Source organism: Chamaea fasciata, unplaced genomic scaffold, assembly GCF_029207755.1.
Source record: "Chamaea fasciata isolate MVZ Bird 193981 ecotype frontalis unplaced genomic scaffold, bChaFas1.0.hap1 SCAF_3, whole genome shotgun sequence".
NCBI classification, from domain to species: domain Eukaryota; kingdom Metazoa; phylum Chordata; class Aves; order Passeriformes; family Sylviidae; genus Chamaea; species Chamaea fasciata.
Window position 1 is genome coordinate 108,744,292 of NW_027094088.1, and position 20,383 is coordinate 108,764,674.

General features: G+C 41.3%; 1 protein-coding gene across 4 annotated transcripts in view; it reads left to right on the forward strand.

Annotated features, from left to right (window-relative positions):
* CLIC5 (chloride intracellular channel 5) overlaps positions 1-16,556 on the forward strand; it is an 86,243-nt gene extending 69,687 nt beyond the window's left edge. For all 4 annotated transcript variants that reach the window (XM_066180059.1, XM_066180061.1, XM_066180060.1 and 1 more), the window contains 2 exons: positions 4,961-5,142; positions 7,379-16,556. In XM_066180059.1, coding sequence (XP_066036156.1) covers positions 4,961-5,142; positions 7,379-7,546 — 350 coding nt within the window. In that variant the 3' untranslated portion in view covers positions 7,547-16,556. The remainder of the gene's footprint in view (positions 1-4,960; positions 5,143-7,378) is intronic.
* Positions 16,557-20,383: the final 3,827 nt, after the last annotated feature.

Consider the following 20,383-nt stretch of genomic DNA (forward strand, 5'->3'; position numbering starts at 1 on the left):
TGGCCAAAACTTCACCCTGAGTATCTATTAATGAACCTTTGTCATCTGGCCCTCTGCTTGACTTTGCAGGATTGCTCCATGCATTACATTTTCCAATGTTTTGTTCAGATGTGGTGTAAGTACTTCAAGGCACAGGGGTTTCTCTCCATCCCCTGGAAATAGTTGCACAGATTAATAGTTTAAGGAAGTTTTTGCTTGAAGGGTTGAGTAACAGAGCCAAAGTCTGCTCTTGCTTGAACTGAAGTAAATGTGGAATGGCTTGTTGACAATGCAGTTACTCCTCTTCTATGTCAGTGTAACTGAGAGCACAGTTTTGCCAATTATTAACTTTTGTTACATTATTTGTATTTCTGTGCATATCAGAATTTGTTAATCTCTTTGTTCAACATCAAGTAACCTTCTGCTGAAAACAGAACATCACTGTGAATTAGGTGTCATCAGCTAAATTGAACCTCACCCTGTGCATTTGACAGATGGTAATACATTCATTAAGTGTTCTGTGGTTGCTTTGAGGTTGGAAATTGCTATTTTTCTGGCTTCTAACTCAGAATTCTTAAGTAAAGTTGTTTAAAATCCTAGTTTTGAAGGGAGAAGAAAAATCACAAAAAGCTCATGAGGTTTTTTTATTAACATTATTGTTTACTGTTGGTGGAATGACAGGGCAGGACTGTGATTACTAGAAGTTGTCTTTGGCTGTATAAGTAGCCCAGAATGAAGTAGAGAAGGCTGAGAGAGATGGTTCCACCATGGATTTTATCTATGCATGGGTAGAATTTCTTGGAATTCGAGGTTATATTAAATATATCCCAATGAGGGCAATATGCTTCTGGTGCCTTTGTGCTTGGTGATTCCACTGTCCAGAAAAATGGTTGCCAGGAGTTCAGGCATTTCAGCTGTTGCATGGATAGATAAGCTGATGACAGGACTCCTCTCTCAGATCTGGTCGCATTTGAGATCTCTAAGTTCCTACTGAAAGTCTGCAGGGTGGGGAAGCAGTTAGAGGTAGAAATTTCAAAAGTAGCACAGAGCCACATACCCAGGCCTGGCTCTACTTGGTGTTGTAATATTGAATCCTCCACCCTGACATTACCAAGACAATGCAAGGGTGTGATTAGACACTTCAGGAAAAGTTCTCCCCACAGCTCAGTTCGGGGTCATCAAAACCAAGTGTAGAAGAGAAAACTCCGCTGAACGGAGAGGAAACTCTCGGAGTCTTTAATCCAAACCTATTTCTTTAATTTTACTCACTTCAGGGAAGATTAATCCCACCCATTAGCTGTTATCAGCAAAACTATTTAGTTATTTAATGATGCTTCCCAGAGGACAAGTTGCCAAGGGGATTAGGTGCTTAGCCACTTCTGAAATTCACTGTGGGTGGTACTCTCACAAATGGGGAATTAGTAACTTCTTAGATCTTCACATCTTTTTTAATGGCTTCATCTAGTCTGGTGCTGACTGGTGTTCACATGGCCCCTGCCCTGGTGATTGCATCCTCTCCCCTATGTTCTGTGGAGACAATGTAGAGAGTCATCCAAATTTTCATGAAACAGCCAAAGTAGGGGAAGTTTGGAATCAAGTCCAAATTTAAGGAATTAATCCAAACTGAGTTTGGTCAGCAATATGAACTCAGACCGTTCTTTCCTCAGGAAGAGTTCCAGAACATTCAGAACTGTAGGCTATTCTGAACAGGTTATTTCCTGGTCTCCATTCACAATTTTTCACCTTTTACATAATGCTTAAATATCTACCAGGTAAGAGAGAAAATTATATTATTATACACATCCTCCTACTTTGAGTGGGGTTTTCCCTGCGTACCTTCTCAAGGAACATAAGATTTCAAATCATACAGATAAATCTGAGTGTGTTAGGGCACCTAGAAAGTAGGATTTGCCTTGGAAATGCCTTGGAAACCATTGACAGGCTTTAAAAATCTGGCCCTGTACATCTAAAATCCATTTGATGTAGCAATTTTTGGAATTTGATTCTCTTAGGTTTTCAAAATTTATTTACTATTTAATTGGAAGGAGAGCAGTTCTCTCTTATTCACCATTTTTCTATTTTCTAGGATGTTCTGAGAAGTTCACTAGGATATAAGATCTAGTTTACTAAGTAGAGTGTTGATTTAAAAAATGGGGTCACTGGTGTCACGAGTTGTTGTTCAGTTCTTGCCTGTCAGGATATAAGATGGTCCTGACTGTGTGGTGATTTCTTTGTGAGATGTCAGCATCCCGTGGGCTCTAGCAGAGCCTGTGAATTAGGTCACAGATGTATTGAACCCTGAACATATGCTTATTTCTGGCCTAAAGCTGCCGTATGCAAGCGCCAAGTATGAATTCAGATAGTTGTTTTTCTTGCAGTCACAAACAGGCTTCACTCCAGGCATTGTTTTTGGGACAGCCATGACGCACTTTGATAGAGCAATGAGAGCAAAAAAAAAAACCCCAAAACCTAATAAGTTCCAGAAAAATTACATAAACACACCTCACCTGCTGCTGCTGTCTCTGTGAACACACCTGACTGATCCCATGGGCTAGCACAAAGCATGAAACATCCTCCTGACACTGGAATATTGCTCAGATGACTTGAAGAACCAACAATCCTACTGGGTGAATGGAATACTGGAAATCGGCCAGTGTTGAGCCAGTTTTTTAACACCCAGATGAACAAAATTAAACAAAATCACAGTAATTCGAGTCCTACACGAATACACTGTAAGAGGACACAGTCTGAGGCTGACCAAGAGAAGCAGAACTGTCTATTCAACAGGTGTTACAGGTAAAACCAGAAAGACATTGCTAAATCCTTTGAGTGCTGCCACACTCCACAGTTCCTACCCTCCCGTGGAAGTTGTGAGGCAGGACAGCTGCAGGCGATTAAAGGCACCACTGCCAGCATCTGACAGCAGAATGTCAGTGTCCAAATTCAATTTGAACTGATTAAATGAGGGATGGCAATAGTTTTGTTTTATGGATGGCAGCACTTCAGTTGCTTTAGATGCTCTGCTTTCAGAAATAAAATTCCATCCTTCCCGCTATGTTTGTGGGGGTGTTTTCAGTTGGATCACAGTCATTTCTCCAGTCAATCAATTAAGCCAGGGTTTGCCACTGTGTCTCAGACTCAGCCACAGAAGAGCTGGTATGGTTCCCTGGTGCTGGGCCAAGAGACTTCAGTGGGAGCAAGGAATCAAGCAGCTTAATCTGACTTCCACTGCTGGCACAGGTTTAAGGGATGTTAGGGCAGCAGAGAAATCATGTTCTGTGGTGTTCAGCTCCTGCTCTCTCAATGGCCCTGGATGTGCTGCCTTTCTCCCTGTGCCAAAAGCAAAGGGGCAGCTGACAACAGTGCCTGTGGAGTTACCTGTGCCAGCAAGGTCTCTGTGGAGGGTGATTCCTGCAGCACTTTTGAGTGCCTGTTGTGGTCCATAAATATATTTAGGACCATAGAATCATAGTATGGTTTGGGTTGGAAAAGACTTTAAAGATCATTTAGTTGCAAACCCCCTGCCAGGGACACCTCCCACCATCCCAGGTTGCTCCAAGCCCTGTCCACCCAGGCCTTGAACACTGCCAGGGATGGGGCCGCAGCTTCTCCAGGCAACCTATTGCAGTGCCTCACTATTTCACAGTAAAGAATTTCTTGCATATAATTCACCAAATTTCCCCTCTTTCAGTTTGAACCTATTGGTCCTTGTACCTTATCTCCCTAGGTCTTGTAGTGCTATACCACCTGAGTAACTCTCCCCTAAGTTCAGTGGCAGTAAGTTACTCAGAGATATAAGATTTTACAGTATTAGGCCATTAATACTGACTCCAGGCCACATCTGCAGCAGGTATAAATCACTGCAGGTAATTTTCACCAGCTGAAATTCTGGCCTTAAGCCCATGAGTCATGTTGTTATTTTTTCACATTGTAAATTCTTGCTGTTTCTTATTTATGTTGCTTTAGCACTTTGGGGCACTTGTGGGGGACCAGGACTCCATCATGCTTTTCACCCTTCAAACAGAAACACTAAAGACCCTTCTTTGCCCTGAGTGTTTGCAGTTCAAGTAATGCACAAACCTGCAGAGAGTTATCCAGCTTTCTGTAAGTGCATTATTGCAAGCAAGCTTTTCTATTGTCCTTAGAGTGAAGCATAAGAACAAAAATTCCTTGCCTGGGTGAAAAATTTGCACTCTGCCTTAGAGGTCTAGGTGGCATTTGAAGACTGGAATTTGTTGGAGCCAGCTGAAGTGTGGGACATGATCTTCAGTAACTGAACTAGGAGGTCTGGCGTCTCCTCTCCGTTTTGAGACTATTTGAGATCTCTCAAAAAGAGCATTTGAACCGGAGTTAAATGGGAATTTTAACACTGGCTAATATCTCATCTCTTTTGTAGCATATCTTACAGCTCTATGGAGGTCTGGTTAGCACCTTTGGAATTACTGCTATTGCCTTTAATTACTCTGCAAGGGTGCTGAAAGAAGAAAGGGTGCTGAAGAAAACTAAGACTTGATAGAGCTGAAGTAATGCTGGAAAATTCTGCTTCATCGCAGTCTTACACAGCTGGTTAGAAAAATGCAGGAGTGGTGTACAGGGTTCCAGTTCCTGTGTGATGGCTTATAACAGACCAGAAGAATATCCTAGACAATATGTGGTTTTTTTTGGTGTATCATCTTGACAAGTTGTTTTTTCCTTCTGTGATCTCTTTCACTGCTTTTTGTTGTTTGTCAGGAGAAGACATGGTACAGCAAGGTCCCTGTGTCCCTTTTCCCACTTCAGGATAAGCTTTATCCTCAGGCATGTGTACTTTGCAGGGGTACTTGGCCATTGGATTATGTTGGCTTTGGAGCACAAATCAACAACAAAGAAATTTGCTCTTGGCTTTTTGTCTAGACACTACCACAGCCATTGCCAATGAGCATTTATAAGCAATTCTTATCCTGCCCTAATCATTTATTCTTTGGGGTTTTTTTTGGAAAAGCTCTTGAAAGGGGCTTGGTGAAGGCTCTGAAGAAGCTGGATGACTACCTGAGAACTCCCCTGCCAGAGGAGATTGACGCAGACAGCACTGAAGAGGAGAAAGTGTCTAAACGCAAGTTTCTGGATGGAGATGACCTGACACTTGCTGACTGCAACCTTCTGCCCAAACTCCACGTTGTCAAGGTAAAAGATGTCATGAGATGCTCAAAGAAGCCTTATTTGACATGATGTGCCTTGCTTTGACAGCTGAGTGCCAAAGCCAATGTATATTTCAGCAGAGAGTTCTTAAGGCCTAGAAGAGCAGTTTGAAACACACTTTTGCTCTTTAGTGTTTCCTACAGGTTAAATAAAGGAATGTTATACTTAGTTCATGGGAAAACTGTTCCATCACTTATTAGTAGTGAAGACAGTACTAAGTTTTAGATGTCTTTTCTCTTTATTTTTACCCTGCTGCAAGTAGCAGCAGTCTTTCGTATTAATTAGTTCCTAATGCCCTAAGAAACATGCCAAAACTTTAGTCAGTTCCCACCCATTTGTAACTTCAGAGCAGCAGTCCATCTCTTTGGGGAATATTTATTCCATCTGGTATTTCATGCAGAGAAGTTAACAAATCAAAGTCATTGCTGAGGTCCAGGATTTAAGATGTACTATGGTTGCTGGTATAGTGCAAATCATGTACATCATCTTGACTTCTAAATGTTGCATTTATTTAATTTATCAGATGACATGTTGCTTTAGAATAACGCAAATACCTGGCAGACCTTGGCAAGTGAGTGAGCTAGGAATTAATGCCAAGTCATGCATCTAATTTGGCTCTGTGAGCCAAAACATAAACTGAGCCTGGAAGCTGACTGCACACATGCAAAAAGAAGAAAAAAAAAATTAAAAAGCACATAAGTCACCAGGTAAGAAATGTGATAATATCCTCACAGGTTTAGCACTTATTTTGGCTTGTCTTCATTGGTGATGTTGGTGTCAGACAATGCAAAATGAATGTGTGGCCCCTTACTGGTTCTTGTCTGTTAGGGATGAAATGAAAGATGTAAAAAGAGAATTCAATTTTTTCTCAGAAAAGCATAGCCATAGGATATTGCCTGAAAAGCATTTAACAGATAGAAGAAAAGGGTAAATTATTTTTGCATTTGGTGGAAGATGTGTGCTGGAAATTTTGAAGATGTTGACTTAAGTTGCCCAGCAGGTTTTATCTTCCCCATATGCGTGTGAAGCATCATGGAAGGAAAGAAAGTTTAATTAAATGCAGTTTAGGACAGGATCTGGACTTGCATATACCAAGTGGATCCTGGTAATAAAAACAAATCACAGTCGTTTCTGAAAACATGACTGTCCTAAGAAATCTGAGATGGAAAACAGCTCTACCACGTGCTTTAAAAATAAAGGGGAACTCTGTGGCACATATGTATGTAATTTATGCCCAGGAACAATTTTATACTGTCAGAAAAATTAGAGATTGGAAGAACTCATTAAATTAGCTAATCCATCCTTTCCTATCAGATAGTTCACTCTGTCACCACGAGCTTATTCTATATGGTATATTCCTACAGGGAAACTGAAATATCCCAATCCAGCAAGGTACTTAACCAACCAACTAGCTTTAAGTACAGATTAATCCCATTGACTTCAATGGGACTGTACAGGTGCTTAAAATTAAGCATGCACTTAACTATTTTCCTGAATAAGGGCCTGACTGTTTTTAGAAATCGAAAATTTGCCTTGAAAGACAATTTCCTAGTCTAACAAGTCTTGAAATAACCATTTTCTCTCTCAGTTTATCCCAAAGCTCCTGTTTCTAATATATGCTAAATCATCTTGGTTTCCTAATCATGGTACCCATACCACCCTGAATTTTTCCTTTTCATGAACACAGACACAGCCTTCCAACAGCTGTAGGTGGTTATATCCACTGACACCATTTGCCAGGCAAAATATATTACATATATTAAAAATATAATACCATATCTATATAAAATAATGTTAAATATAATAATTAATATGAAAATAGATTATAATCATTACTTATGTCTTTCTCTTAAATCTGCCTTGCTTTTTATGATTCAGCCTCTTCTTATGTGGTGTCTCAGCTTTAAGTGATGCACTTAAGACTTTAAAAAAACTCTCCAAAACCCCAATATGGTAAAATCAATGAACTTCATGTACCATAAAAAATTAATTTTGGTGACAGTAGCCAGGTTGTAGCTTTAGAGTGTCCTTAGGCCAAGCAGCAGCCTTGCAAAGTAGGGGACAATCAGCAGTCACTTCTCAGGCTTTTCTATGATAAAACCCTGATTCTCCAAACATTCCTCTCATTTGCTATTAATTACATGACAGGAGAGAGCAAGAAGCTCCCTAAGAAGGAGATACCTGTGAGATGCTTTTTACACGTGTTTTATCTTTGCTTTAGATTGTTGCGAAGAAATACCGCAACTTCGAGTTCCCGGCGGAGATGACGGGGCTGTGGCGGTACCTGAAGAACGCGTACACCAGGGATGAGTTCACCAACACCTGTGCAGCAGACAAGGAAATCGAGCAAGCCTACGCAGATGTGGCCAAGAGGCTCAGCAAGTCCTAACTGCCCCCAGCCATGGCTCAGTATCCCCTTTTACAGACTCTGCTCCTTGTTGCCTTAAGATGTACTTCATCCTTATGCTGTCTGGTTGGCATCTTTATGACTTCGCCTGTTCCAAGTGTATTGGACAGGGACAAATCTGCCTCTCCCTGGAGAAAAGAGAAGGCAGCTGTAGTGGGGGGGAGGGGGGTGGACACCCTTTGAAGTCTAACCCAAGATCTGGCTCAACTAGTATTATTTGCAATCAGTATTGGAAATGAGTCCACTTGACTAGTTTCTTGTTCTGTGTTGGGGGTACGCCATGACCTGTATTCTTTAGAGTTTTAAAAATAGCTGAAATTTCAGGTAGGAGAGTTAGGAACACACAGAACTGGTTCCTCTCTAGATTATTTCAAGGACACTTTTTCCCTCAGTTCTATTAAGATCCATGAGGCATGAACAAAATACAAGAGAGTGTGAGGGGAAAAATAGGAGTTTGACCCTAAAGCAGAAATGCTCTTAGCAGTTATATTTAAATAAACTCTCTGAATGCATCTTCTGTCTTAGCAGGCCCAGGAGTTTATAAGGTATTTATTTTTAACTTGGCACAAGAAGGGGAAGCCTGAGTGAATATGTCAGACTTGCAGATGCTACTCTGCATAAAATTTGCATGGTGTTGTTGGATCCGAATGTTTAAAGCAAAAGAGAGTGAAAGAACAATTGAGCAGGCAGCCCTTGGAAGAGCAGGGCCTGTGCCAAAATGCCCAGTGGATCTGCTGGTTGGTAGAATCAGACAGACACAGCAATAACAGGGGCAGCAGATTGACTCCAGCACCCACAGAGGGACTTGGCACAGCAAACCAAACCACGTAGGATATTGTCGTCTTGGCTGTATGGTTGCCAGTTCCTTTTTAATTGCTATCTTGGGAAACTTGGATCAGCAGTGGGAAGCTGTCGCTGCGCATGGATTCCAGGCAGGGGAAGCGCTTTCGTCGCCTTGGGCTCCAGATGGGTCACTTTCAAGCGCTCATCATCTCACCCCAGGAGGAGTTTGCTGTGACAGCCTCAAAGAGGGCAGACTGGCACAGTGAGAGGCACGTTTCCAGCCAGGAATTCAGCAAGTGTGCTATCAGAAATCCATGCATGATGCCTCAATCCCACTCATCCAGGCTTTACCTGTCCAGGTTCCACAATTCTGAATAAGGTGGCTTTTTTTGGTCAAAAAGAGATTATTTTGCTCTGTCTGCAGTGCCTGCCTGGTACATCTGCTTTAAACTGGGGATTATTTGCACGTTTCTTCAACAAATTCAGAATGACAGCTCTCTCACTCGAAACTCATGTGCTCCAGTACGTACAGGAGAGCACATGGTTCGCGGGTTTCAGTTTGTGGGGGGATTTATTGCTGTTTTAAGAAATAAAATAAAGCTGAGCTGCAGCCTGATGTGGCTTCTCTTCTGATCAGAGCTGCTAAAGCTGCACTGATTTGAGGAGAACCCCAAACTGGTGCACTGTGACCAAGGGGAACCTCACAGCAGACATGATTGCAGCCAGAGAGCTGAGAGAGTGGAACAACATCGAAAGCCACGCTCTACCGTGTGATGCTGATGACAATCTGAAAACATCCTTTTGCTTAGTGGGATAATTCCACTTTTCACACTAACCCAGCTGGGAGTAGAATGTTGCGCACTGACTGAAGAGAGTTTGTGGTTGACTGCTGTTTCACATGCAATGGTCAATTTGTTCTGAACTTTCAAAACCTTGGAAGAAAATCTATGAACTCACAAGTCTTCTCCTAGAATGGGCTATTTTAGCAGTGGCTAGACTGAAGGGCAAAGGCTTGCACTCTTTAAAATATTGCTGAGAAATCAGCTGGCTCAGAGAACACTAATAGCAGCCAGAAAAATCTGATGAGATTAGAAGTATCTGCACCAGCACATGTGACTTGTTAATAACATTTCTTCATGAGATTGGAATTATTGTGATATTATTTTCTTTTCTTTTCTTTTTAAAAATTCTACCTAATATTTATTTATTTATCTTCATTGACTCAATCCTTTCTTTCTGTCTTTCTGTTTTTTGTTTTCATTCAGCACTTGGGTCAGGATGGCTTGGTCAGTTTAGAAAAGTGTTATTAGCAAAGCTCTACAAGTTTGTTCCTAGAGAAAAGTCTTCTATCTGATCAGCGGTCCTGGGGATTTTTTTACTCTCAGTATGATCCTGTCAATCAACAGAAACTACATTTTTCTCAGCTGCCTTTCCCCAGGTTTGCACGTCAGTCAGTAGCTTTCCTTAGTCACAGTTGCTGTGAGTATTTGAATAAAAGACGCAGAAGCAGATGTAGATTCTTGCTCTCTGCTTATTATATTTATGTCCTAAAAGAAGACTGTCCAAACATGCAGCAGATCTCAGGCAGGTGAACCATGGTTTGCCCTGATTTCCATCTCAGAATCTTCACCATTTTGCTGAATCTCATAAATATGAAATTATCTTATATGTTTCTCTCTGTTCTTCATAGAAGAGGGCCAAATCACAATCAGTTGATTTCAGTGACCTCAAACTGCATCTGTATTAAAAATATTATGTTTAAAAATGGTTAGGCTTATATCAAAAGGAAAATTATCTATAAATGCAATGAGCTTTTTCTAAGATGATTTACATGTTCTTAAAAACTTTTAAGATTTCATAATAAAATCTAAAAGTCCTCAGACTAATTTCCTTTCAATTAATTGCAAAAAAATAAATCCTTAAATATCTTCATTTTTCATATAGTATTCCAAAATATCTAGATAAAAATATAATGATGGGTATGAGAAATTAGAGCAAAATGGAGCAGTTTTCAGTTATGGTGCCAGTTCTGCCTGAATTCAAGTCTCACGCTGCATCCTAACTTTGCATTTTACTCATAACTCTGTTATAGGCTGATCCAAGATCATGGACAGGTTCAGGCATTCCCTGACCTTTGTTTGGGTTTGAAATCCAAGCTCATGTTTTCAGATCTGTAACTTTCACTCACCTTTGTGCCTCTTGGCTTTATGAATTGCCAGAAGCAGGAAATACTGGAAATCCTACATAGAAAAGTGTTCGCTAAGATTTTGAGCTCCGTTCTCAAGGCTCAGGATCCATCACCAATGAGATTTTAAAGAGCTCCAGACTCTTTTAGGCAAAGTATTTTTGGTGACCTTCCATTGTATTTAGAATAATAAGTAATAAATATTAATCATACAGGATTGTATATCTACATTGGCAAGGCAGCATTTCTGAAAAGAATCTAAGTGACAAGACAGACATTGCAGATTTACAATAACTTTGTTCATAAATTTTTTTGCAAGATGTAAAGAAAGACATAGTGCAGAGAGGGAAGAAGCCAACAATGTGGATTTAATCACCTACATTTCAGAAATGCAGACCAAATGTCTGTGAAGATGTCCATTTCATCCAAACATTTCTTAGATATTTATTTCAAAGCTCCCTGCTCAGTCAATCCAACACTCCATTCATATTGGAACGAATATTGATTTTTCTTCTATTAGCAGTGGTATGGGAGCTCTTGAGGTTCCCGTAGGTTAGTTACCCTTATTCTCTGGTAAAACTGTTTGAATTGCCAAGAGGTCCTTTTGCAGCACAGGTAGGACTAAAGAGTATCTGTTTAAAGTCTACTTAAACTGGGCCTTCTGAGAAATATTTTTTCCTATAGAAATCACATATTGATATTGCTTTATCAGGTCTAGTGTAGAATATAGAACTGCAGGTTACTCCTCTGGTTGCATCAGCTGAAAAGGCACTGCCAGGGCAAATGACAGTCTATAGCACAAATAAAAAAGACAACTTTGTTTCCTACAAGAAAGTTCAGCTGAATTGCACATAGCATTTATTTTAAATATATATTTATTTCCTTTTTATCCCTAAACACCTTTCTCCCTCTCTTGTCTGTGCTCAAATTCAGCTGCAAGATAGCCAAAACCATTTCTTCAGTGATAAGTAGCAGGATTCTCATGGATGGACACAGGGCAAACTGTATTTTAGCGTAGCCCTTCCATCTGGTGGGATGGAGCCCCCTGTCTGTATCACCTATGTTTGGCTACTTAGCTGAGTTGAAAGTATTGCAAAAATTTAGCCAGTGGAAATCACACCCCTGTAAAACCAGAAGCACATGGAAGCATTATTTTTTTAAAAAAAATGAATTGGTATTTTAAAGAAAAATAACCCTTAAGTCTTCTGTCCTCCATGGATATTCTTTAAAGTATCAGGGAATTTGCCTTTGTTTATTACTTTTGTAAATGTATTCATTATTGTTGAATTGTTTTTGATATTAAGAAATATTTTTCCAGTAAGATTTTGCCTCTCTGCTGAATCTTTCATCTCTTCATTAATTTTGATGTCTGCAATGACTTAGTAGTTCCAGAGGAGGCAGGAAAGCTGTGAGGTTTATACTTGTTGAGAAGTTGAAGGAGGTAATGATTTTTTTCTTTTTTTGGAGAAAACAGCATTGAATTAATTTTTAAAATTGTGTCTTTTCATCTGGGAAACTTTAACCAAGAGTGATAGACTGTTTAGTCTGGACTGTGAATTTCAACACAGACATGAGCAAGGCAGCATGTTGAAGGAGGCTTTGCCCAGGGTTTTCTCTCAGGTAGTAGACATGTTCCCTCAGAGTCACAAGTTTTCCATTTCCTCCTTTTAGGAGGGCTGTGCTGGTTTGGACACTGAACTACGACAACCCGCTCAGTGCTCAGCAGTGAAAAGAGGAGTCCTGTCCTGTTCCCTTTTCTCCCCTTCCAACTCACGTATAAGAAAAACAAAGAGCGTTAAGCTGTTTCATTTCCTTGTCCCACATTCTGAAAAACACTTGGTCCCAGGAAAGCTCAGAAACCCCATCCAGTGCTGTTTTCCAAAGCTTGATATGTCCATTTTTTAACACGTGACATAAAAGCCCAAAGAATCCCGTGTGACCCTCTCAGGCACTCCCCACGCAGGGCTCAGCAGCCTCCCAGCGACCGCAGCAATCATCTTATTCCCCTGTTGCCCCAAATCCTTCCCCTTTCACCATTCACTGGAGAGATGCTAATCCTGAAAACACTCCCAAGGATGCAGTTGAATGTGGTGTATTTGAGCTGTGCTCATCAGCTGAGCAGCTCTGAATGGTGGCATTGTCACAGCTCAGCGGGTCGTGCCTCTGCTGCCAAGGGGACCCACCACAGGCTGGAGGAGCCGAAACTGCTCCACCAGTGATGGTGCAACCACGATGAAAGGTTTGAGGGCCACCTTTCCTCCTGCCTGGCTCCCTGGCTGAAGTGTTAGAGCTCAGCTGGAGCCGTGATCCAGCGCTAATGAGCATTTCTAGCTTGCAGCATGTGAATAGGGACTACTGAAGTGTTTAATGTTAAACATGTGCTTGCTTGCCTGCCTGCCTGCCTGGAGAGGGGCCTAAAAACCATGACAGAAAAGCCTATATTAATGAAGGGCATTATTAGTCTCTTCCCTTTGAAATCTGGTGGCAGAATTCCCAGTGGGGGAATTCCCAATAGGAATTCCCAGTAAAGCCAAAGGTGGCATAATCATGAAGATCTTTCGAGCGCAGAGAGAACAGAGAGTGCTCAGGGAGAAAAGGAGGCAGCAGCGCCATAAAGGTTCTTAGTGCAGAAGAAGGACACCAGGTGTAACTGCAGGGACACGGGCAGTGCTGCCAGGCTCTGTTCTGGTCCCGTGGGGGGTTCGGAGTGCAGCAGGGACCAGGCTGTGCTGGCAGCCTGGTTCTGCTGTATCTCCAACCACATTCCCTATGGTGGTATCCCACAGCACAACGATGCCTCCATTGTGTCTGCCTCACTCTTATTATGAAGTGGCTTGTCTAAAGAAAACTAAGAAGGGCGGGGGATTTTTTTTTTTTTTTTAATGTGTACATGGAGTAAAAACAATCCAAATATGCTTTAATGGTTCTCAACATGATACTGTCAATTCTCACCACAGGGTGGAATTTGTTGGTGGAAATTAAATTAAATTAAATTAAAACAGAAAAGCTTGGCTATTGCTAATGGGTACTACTGGGAGCCCTAAAAGCAGTTTGCAGTGTAGAACCATAACAGGAGTGAACATCCTTTAATTCCCAGAATTGCTTGGGTTTCACAGGGTCGTTTTAGCCTATTCTGCTGCACTGCTGAGAAGTTGCTCTTTCTTTCCCTGTCTCTCTAGGTCTATAAACTCTGAAGAATTTGGGAAATGGCCATGGGCATCAAATTAGTCTTTTTCTTTTTCACTCCTTTTTTTTTTTTTTTTTTTTTTTCCCTCCATTAAATTAACTACTTTAGTTTGGAAGTAAGCAATAAGTAAGTAGAATTTGCAAACAGCAGATTTCTCTACTCTTTCATTAAGAAAGTTTTTAGGACCTTTCAGGAAATGAGACGTTATCCCCAGCTTTGGGAATAAACAGTGGTATAAAATACAAATGTAAGTGGGATTCTGAATAAATTATTGAAGCAGAAAGATTGAAGTTTGTTTTAAGGAGCATGCTTAGAAGTAAATTAACAGAATATTCAAGATACTGCAATAGGGACTTCAGTTCTAGTTTCTTGTTTGGGTTTTTGGGACTTGTGGGTTTTTGTTTGTTTGTTTGTTTGTTTTAATTACCTATTATACAACATAAAAACTATATATATATACATATACATATATATATCCAGAGTATTTATCTGCATTATTTAATTCAATAATGCTGTGAAGTTTGTTGGGATGGAAAGTGGCATAAAGAGGAAAACTTACACTTTTGAAACAGCACTATTATTTCTGTGTCTTTGATTTGGTTCCCACTGGAATAAACAAGAACCACACCATTAGCTGTGTGGAAGCAAGATCTCAACTTCACAGACCCCGAAAGTTTGGCAGTCCCTTGGAGGTAATTTGCTGTTTAGCAATCCGAGCCTTGCAGTGGGCACAGCGCGTTTTGAAGGCGGTCAGAGCCGTCCTTGGGTGAGGGAGTGATGCTTGCAAAGGACCCCAGTGAATCCCCTGCTGTTTTAAAATGCGATTAAGCCATCATGAGATGTGGACTGGCTAACCCCAAACCAGACACATTCGCCTGCAGCGCAGCCGCTAAATTGGTCTGACATCAGGAACCGCAGCGAAGGAGCTTGGCCTCAGAAGTGAGTCAAAGCAGCATCTTTGTCACCAGTCATTTTCTATTTATAATGACACAGATCTATTTTATAATCACGGGGAGGCACAACAGGAGTGTGCTTTGTTCTGCCTAAATCGCATTTCTCGTGCGGGTGCGTTTAAACACAGCCCTTGGCCCCTTGCCCCACACCACACACACCCAGGGCGGGCAGTTCTGGCACAACAATGCACACCCTGTCGTGCTTGAATGCTCAAAGCCTACAGTGCTGGAGCAATAAACTCCTGCTAAATGGCTTAAGAATGTTCCCTTAAGTGCACCGAGCTGCCCGCTGCTGCCTCTCTTCTCATTTCCAATGCTGTTCTGTTTCTAAGCCTTGTGTTTCAAAGAAACCAGGACTATGTTGTGTTGTTTAGTGATGGAAATTGCTGGGCATTATTAACTGTAAGAATTTGGGGTGAAAAAGCCCGTTCCCCAACCCAAGCCTCTTTCCTGGTGCAAACCTGGCAGCTTTAACTCCTGACTGTGTTTTCAGAGGCTATGAACAAATTCCCAATAGCTGCTTGGTTTGGTTTCTGGAGAACAGGTCCTCATCTGTGCAAACCCTCAGAGCTATGATGGTAACCCTCCTTTGCTCCCTTTTGTCTTTTTTTTTTTTTTTTTTTTTTTTTTTAATGAAGGGTCCTGCTGTGTGTTTCCGTAGAAAACTATGATCTTGTGATCAATAGATTTATTTTTGTAACCTGTTTTCAGTTCTAAAGCCTGAAGATCAAAACCAAGTTGCATAGTAAGGAAGATTCAGGGGTGAGGAGAAGTGCTTTTTTCCCCTCCCAAAGCTACTTCTTTTCAAACCCTGACTCATTTGGAGCACAATTCTCGTTACTTTGAGGAGGTCTGACATTGAAAGGAAGGAAGGGGAGCCCACTGAGAGAGGATAGCAGGAACCAGACTGGAAGTCTTAAGAGATATGTGGACAAGTTTCCTATCAGTGTGTGTGAGCAATCTGTGCAGAGACCTGCATGGCCCCAGTGGACCCACAGTTGCTTAAGACCTGCACTGATATTCAAAGGCAAAGTTTGGGCATTACACAGGCAAAAAAAAAAAAAAAAAGAGCTCATTTGAAAGGACACTCAAATTTTTAGCTACTGGTCAAGACCTGAGTTCACATGACTGGATTTTCTCTTCCAAAATGTCATTAGTCCCAGAAATGGCTAATGGCTACAGGGCTCCCACCTGAAGTACTGGGCTAAAAGCAAGATCAGAAACTCATATGGAGAAATCAGCAATTACCTTTAAATTCAGATCTGGTAAGCCTCAGAGAAAAGTAATTTATCTGTAAACAACTATTTTATAGTGTCTGACAGTAAAAATTGACTGTGTATCCAGAGGTTTTCATCAGACAAGAAAGAAAGCCGGGATCCCTTTGCATACTTGTGTTTTTCAAAGGAACATCCTCTCTTAATGTGCAATTTTAGATTAGACTGCAACCTTTTGAGGTAGGAGAGCTATGTATTTGTTCTCTGCATGTGCAGCTCTTTACATGACACGACCTTGATTAGGGCTTTTGTGTGCTGCTCTAACCCTCATAATCTGTAATAATAGGAAAAATATAATTAAAATGTCATTGGAGTTCACCTTTAATATTATGATTGTGAGATTGTACTCTATCAACTGTGAATAAAATAATGTCCTTTTTGTATAATAGGTAGTATATTTTATTATTGAAGAAATAGTTTAATTTTTAAACACAAAAAAGTATTTGCTCATTGTTGCATTTTAGGCTTTTGAATATGTAAGCAAATATTTCTTTTGTATCCTTCAAATGAGTATGTGTTAAATGAAGAAACCCACCTTCCTGAAATGGAGCTGTTTATAATTATATTCCAAGAGTGATTAACATCTTGTAATTTGAATAAAAGTGGTTTATTTTCTCATTGGGTTATTGCTGAACTTTTGTTTAATTTTTTTTTCTTTAAATGGGCAACTTCTCTTTGCCTGCAAAAAACCAAAAGTGTGCTCAGAGCTTGAGTACAGCTATAGTCATCCCTTACTCTAAGATTGGGATATGAGAACTGGTTGGGTTATAGTACACACCTATAAAATAATGGAGGGGGTGAAATGGGGTGTGACCATTCACTATTTCTCATATCAGAGGTTATGTGTTCCTAATGAAATAATCAAGCAGCAAGTTTAAAGCAATCAGAAAGAAAAGTCTTTTTACACAGTGTGTAATTAAACTTTGGAGCCCTTTACTGGATGATGCTGTGCAGATCAAAATGAGTATGGAGTTCAACTTGCTGAAGAACAGATCCATAAGTGTTGTTAAAATAAAACTTTGGAAGCAGTGTCCAAGTCAAGAAGTCCGAAAATACCAGGGCTGGGAGAAAATCCATGAGGAAGTAGGCTTCTATTTGCCTAATTTTTTAAATTGTTTCTGCTATGGGAGATTAGGCACAGCCACAGCAGGGCTGGGTGCCTTGGCTTCAGGATGTCCTTTCTGGGATTACAATACACAAATGTGAAGTATTGTAAATTGAATTCCAGCACAGAACTTTAAATTTAGCTTCCCCAAAGCAAACCAGTTCCAGGGGTGCTTTAGGTACAGAAGCTCAGAATCCCTCTCATAGCAAATTACAGGGAATCACATTCCATCTGAAACAACAAGAGTTCATCATCCAACAGCTGCAGCTGAGAGGGACAAACAGATTTTCTCTGAATTTACATATCAATTTCTCTTCTGGTCCCAGAGATTGTACCCAATGGGTCCACCTCTCTAATCCTGCATTGCTCTGGTAGCACACCTCTTTTGATGTTGTGTGTGATATCAAAATGGGCATCTGTTTCAAATTCTCCAGGCCCAAGGTGGTAAGTGCCAGCCTAATGTTTCTGCTCAAACTAGTGCTGAAGTACCATTTCACTTGTCCAGCCCTATACAACACCAGGGCCTTGGTTGATTGCTTTTGGACTAAGCCCTGAAAGTGCAAACACCCAGGTGCACCTTCATAGCAGGTGTGTTCTTTCCCTTTCTCTCCAGCTGTGGAAGCATGAGAGGAAACCAGGGAATCCGAAAAACTTGCCATCAGACGTAGGAAAAAATTAATAAATACTTTTTTTTTTTTTTTTTTTTTTTTTTTTTTTGCTTAATTTGTAGCCAGTCCTGAATAGAAGTTCAGCTTTGCTGTTCAATCACTCAGCGGCTGAGGGTAGGTATGCACTGCTGTGGCTTATGGGGGACACTACTGTGCATTTTCTTATCGAAACACACACCTTGCACAGCTCTGTCATGTCGCTGTCATGCCAGAGCCACAGGTATGAGGCTGCTCCATCCTGATGAGCATCTCTGGCATTGCTCAGTACTGAATAATTCACAGAGGACTGCCAGGAGCCCCAACCCTTGGGGTTTGACCTACTGACCATACACAAGAAATGTTCGGCACTAGTGGTTTTTTAGTGTTTATTTAATTAAAAATTATTCCCTATAGCTCTGTCCCCTCTCATTGTACAAACAAATCTAACACTGGTCTCAGGCTCTCTGGACATTGGTCTAGCTGATGTCTGACAGCTGTAAAACTGAGTGCATCAGATCCATTAGGCGCTGTGTAAAATAAGGGTTTTCTGTGCATAAGTGATTGTGATTGCAGATCTGAATGATGAAAAATGGGGTGAGTAACAACCTGGATCACTTATCACTTTTCCTGTCTTTATTTTATCATTCCTTATGCATTTGCTCTGAGCAAAGCCAAAACTTTCCCCTTTCCACAGCAATGTCTCACTGCTGCTGGTCATTTTTTTGGTCATTCAGTCTCTGAAAATTCCCTTCTACCCAGGTAATTGCTCTCTCTGATGGGGATTTGTACTGCTGTCTCTCCCTGCTTGCCATGTAAAAAACAGAGCCCTTGATGGGCTCCACAGAGCTGCTGGCACCTCTTCCTTCAGCGATGGAGTGGGGGGAAGCTTTGTCAAGAAGGGTTTAGTTTGGGTTTTCTTTTTTATCTGAATACCTGATGTAACACTCCACACGTCCTGCTCGACATGCTGCAATCAGTCCAGTCTGCGCCAGGCAAGAGTTTAGACATTTCAGGTGTCATCCATCCTTCAGATTTCATGCATGCCTTTCCTTTCATGAGCCCAGCAGATGCCTTTAATTGCCAGCCTTCGCTTCTTGGCTTTTCAAGGAGCAGCAGAGGAACTATGGAGTCCCTCTGGCGAAGGATGAAACGAAGGGGCCCAGCAGTGTTATGACATTTTCTTGCACTGAGTTGGCTTTGGGAAGAATGACCTTTTTCCTCCCATTAGATAAGCACAGAAATCTTAAGCAGATGCTTGCAAAACATCAAACAAATATATACTTTAAAAAAATAAATATAGACTATACCCACATGCCCCATAATCTGGCCAATATTCAGCCACCACTGACGGGATCTAGCCTTTCTCTGGAGGAGCCTGGAGGAAAAGGAAAACCCGCAGTCTGGTCACTCCTCAGCAGGACTGGAACTGGCTCCTCTGCCATCCCAGAGCCCAGCATGGCCATGCCAGTGGCTGGTGGCCAATTTCCAACCCACCTTGTTGTTCAGCAGCCAGAGGGAAACGCAACACTTCTCTCTCGGGTGTTGTGTGTACACCCCAGGGACTTTAATCTGTTTGACTTTCCCCCTAAATCAGCATTGCAGAACGCAAAGGGCAATTTAGTGCCATAGGGAAGAAGGTGCAGCAGTTTGAAAAGTCTAAACTGCCAAAAACAAGAAGAGAGGGTGTTTGATTTAGTGCATATGTAAGCCTTGTAACCCTTATGCTCCTGAATTTTAGAGCAGAGATAATAGAGGACATTTCTTCTGGTTCCCTTGCACTGAAAACCACAGGTTTTGGGGAAAGCTGGTTGGAAGTACATTCATTGGGAAGTGTGAGAAAGAATTTATTGCAAGAAGCCCCCTTCCCTCAACCCTTTGTTAAAACAACATTAAAGAACATTATTGGTGCCAAGGGAAGGACTTTGAGGAACCTGCTGGTGTTCAGGTCGCCCCGTGTAATCCTCATCCAAGTCCTGGTGTGGATGGGTTGTGGTACCAGCTTTCATCAGCTCATGCACCACATCCTGCACAGCTCCTGCCCTGTCAGTGCCCTGAACGGGTGATGCAATTTGTTTTATTGGCACAGAGTGGTGCTGGGCCGTCTCTATTCCTTATTGCTCAGCCTGTTAGGAAACTCTTTAAAACGGTCACGGTATCATGTGCTTTCTGCAGCAGCGTTGTTTGTGACTGCTTCACAAACATTCATCAGATCGCATCTTGTGTCCCCAAGGGGCACAGGATGATATTTCACAGCGTGGGAAACAAGACTGAAAACTTCAGAAATGAATTTTCACTTCAGATGCTCCGTTTCACCTATTAAAGATGTGATTTTTGCATTGTGCTGTGATTTCGGGGAACTGCTGTAGCAATAAACTCAATGTACTGGGATGACTCCCAACCTCTGGGACAAACTGGTACCAGATGGCTCCTGTCCATACTGGCTTACCCTCCTCAACTGAACAGCTGCCTGCAAAATGGCTTGTTAGAAACACCCCCTAGACAAATGATCTTCCAGCTGATTTCAAAGGTTAATTTGGGAGGGTACTAGATGGCCTGAGCCAAGATACACATGCATATGAATATGTTTATATATAAAATGTATAAATTTATACACCTATATCCACTAAGTAGTAAAGGCAGGTATTTGGGTTATGGCTCCAAGTGCAGCTGTGAGTGCTCAGAAGC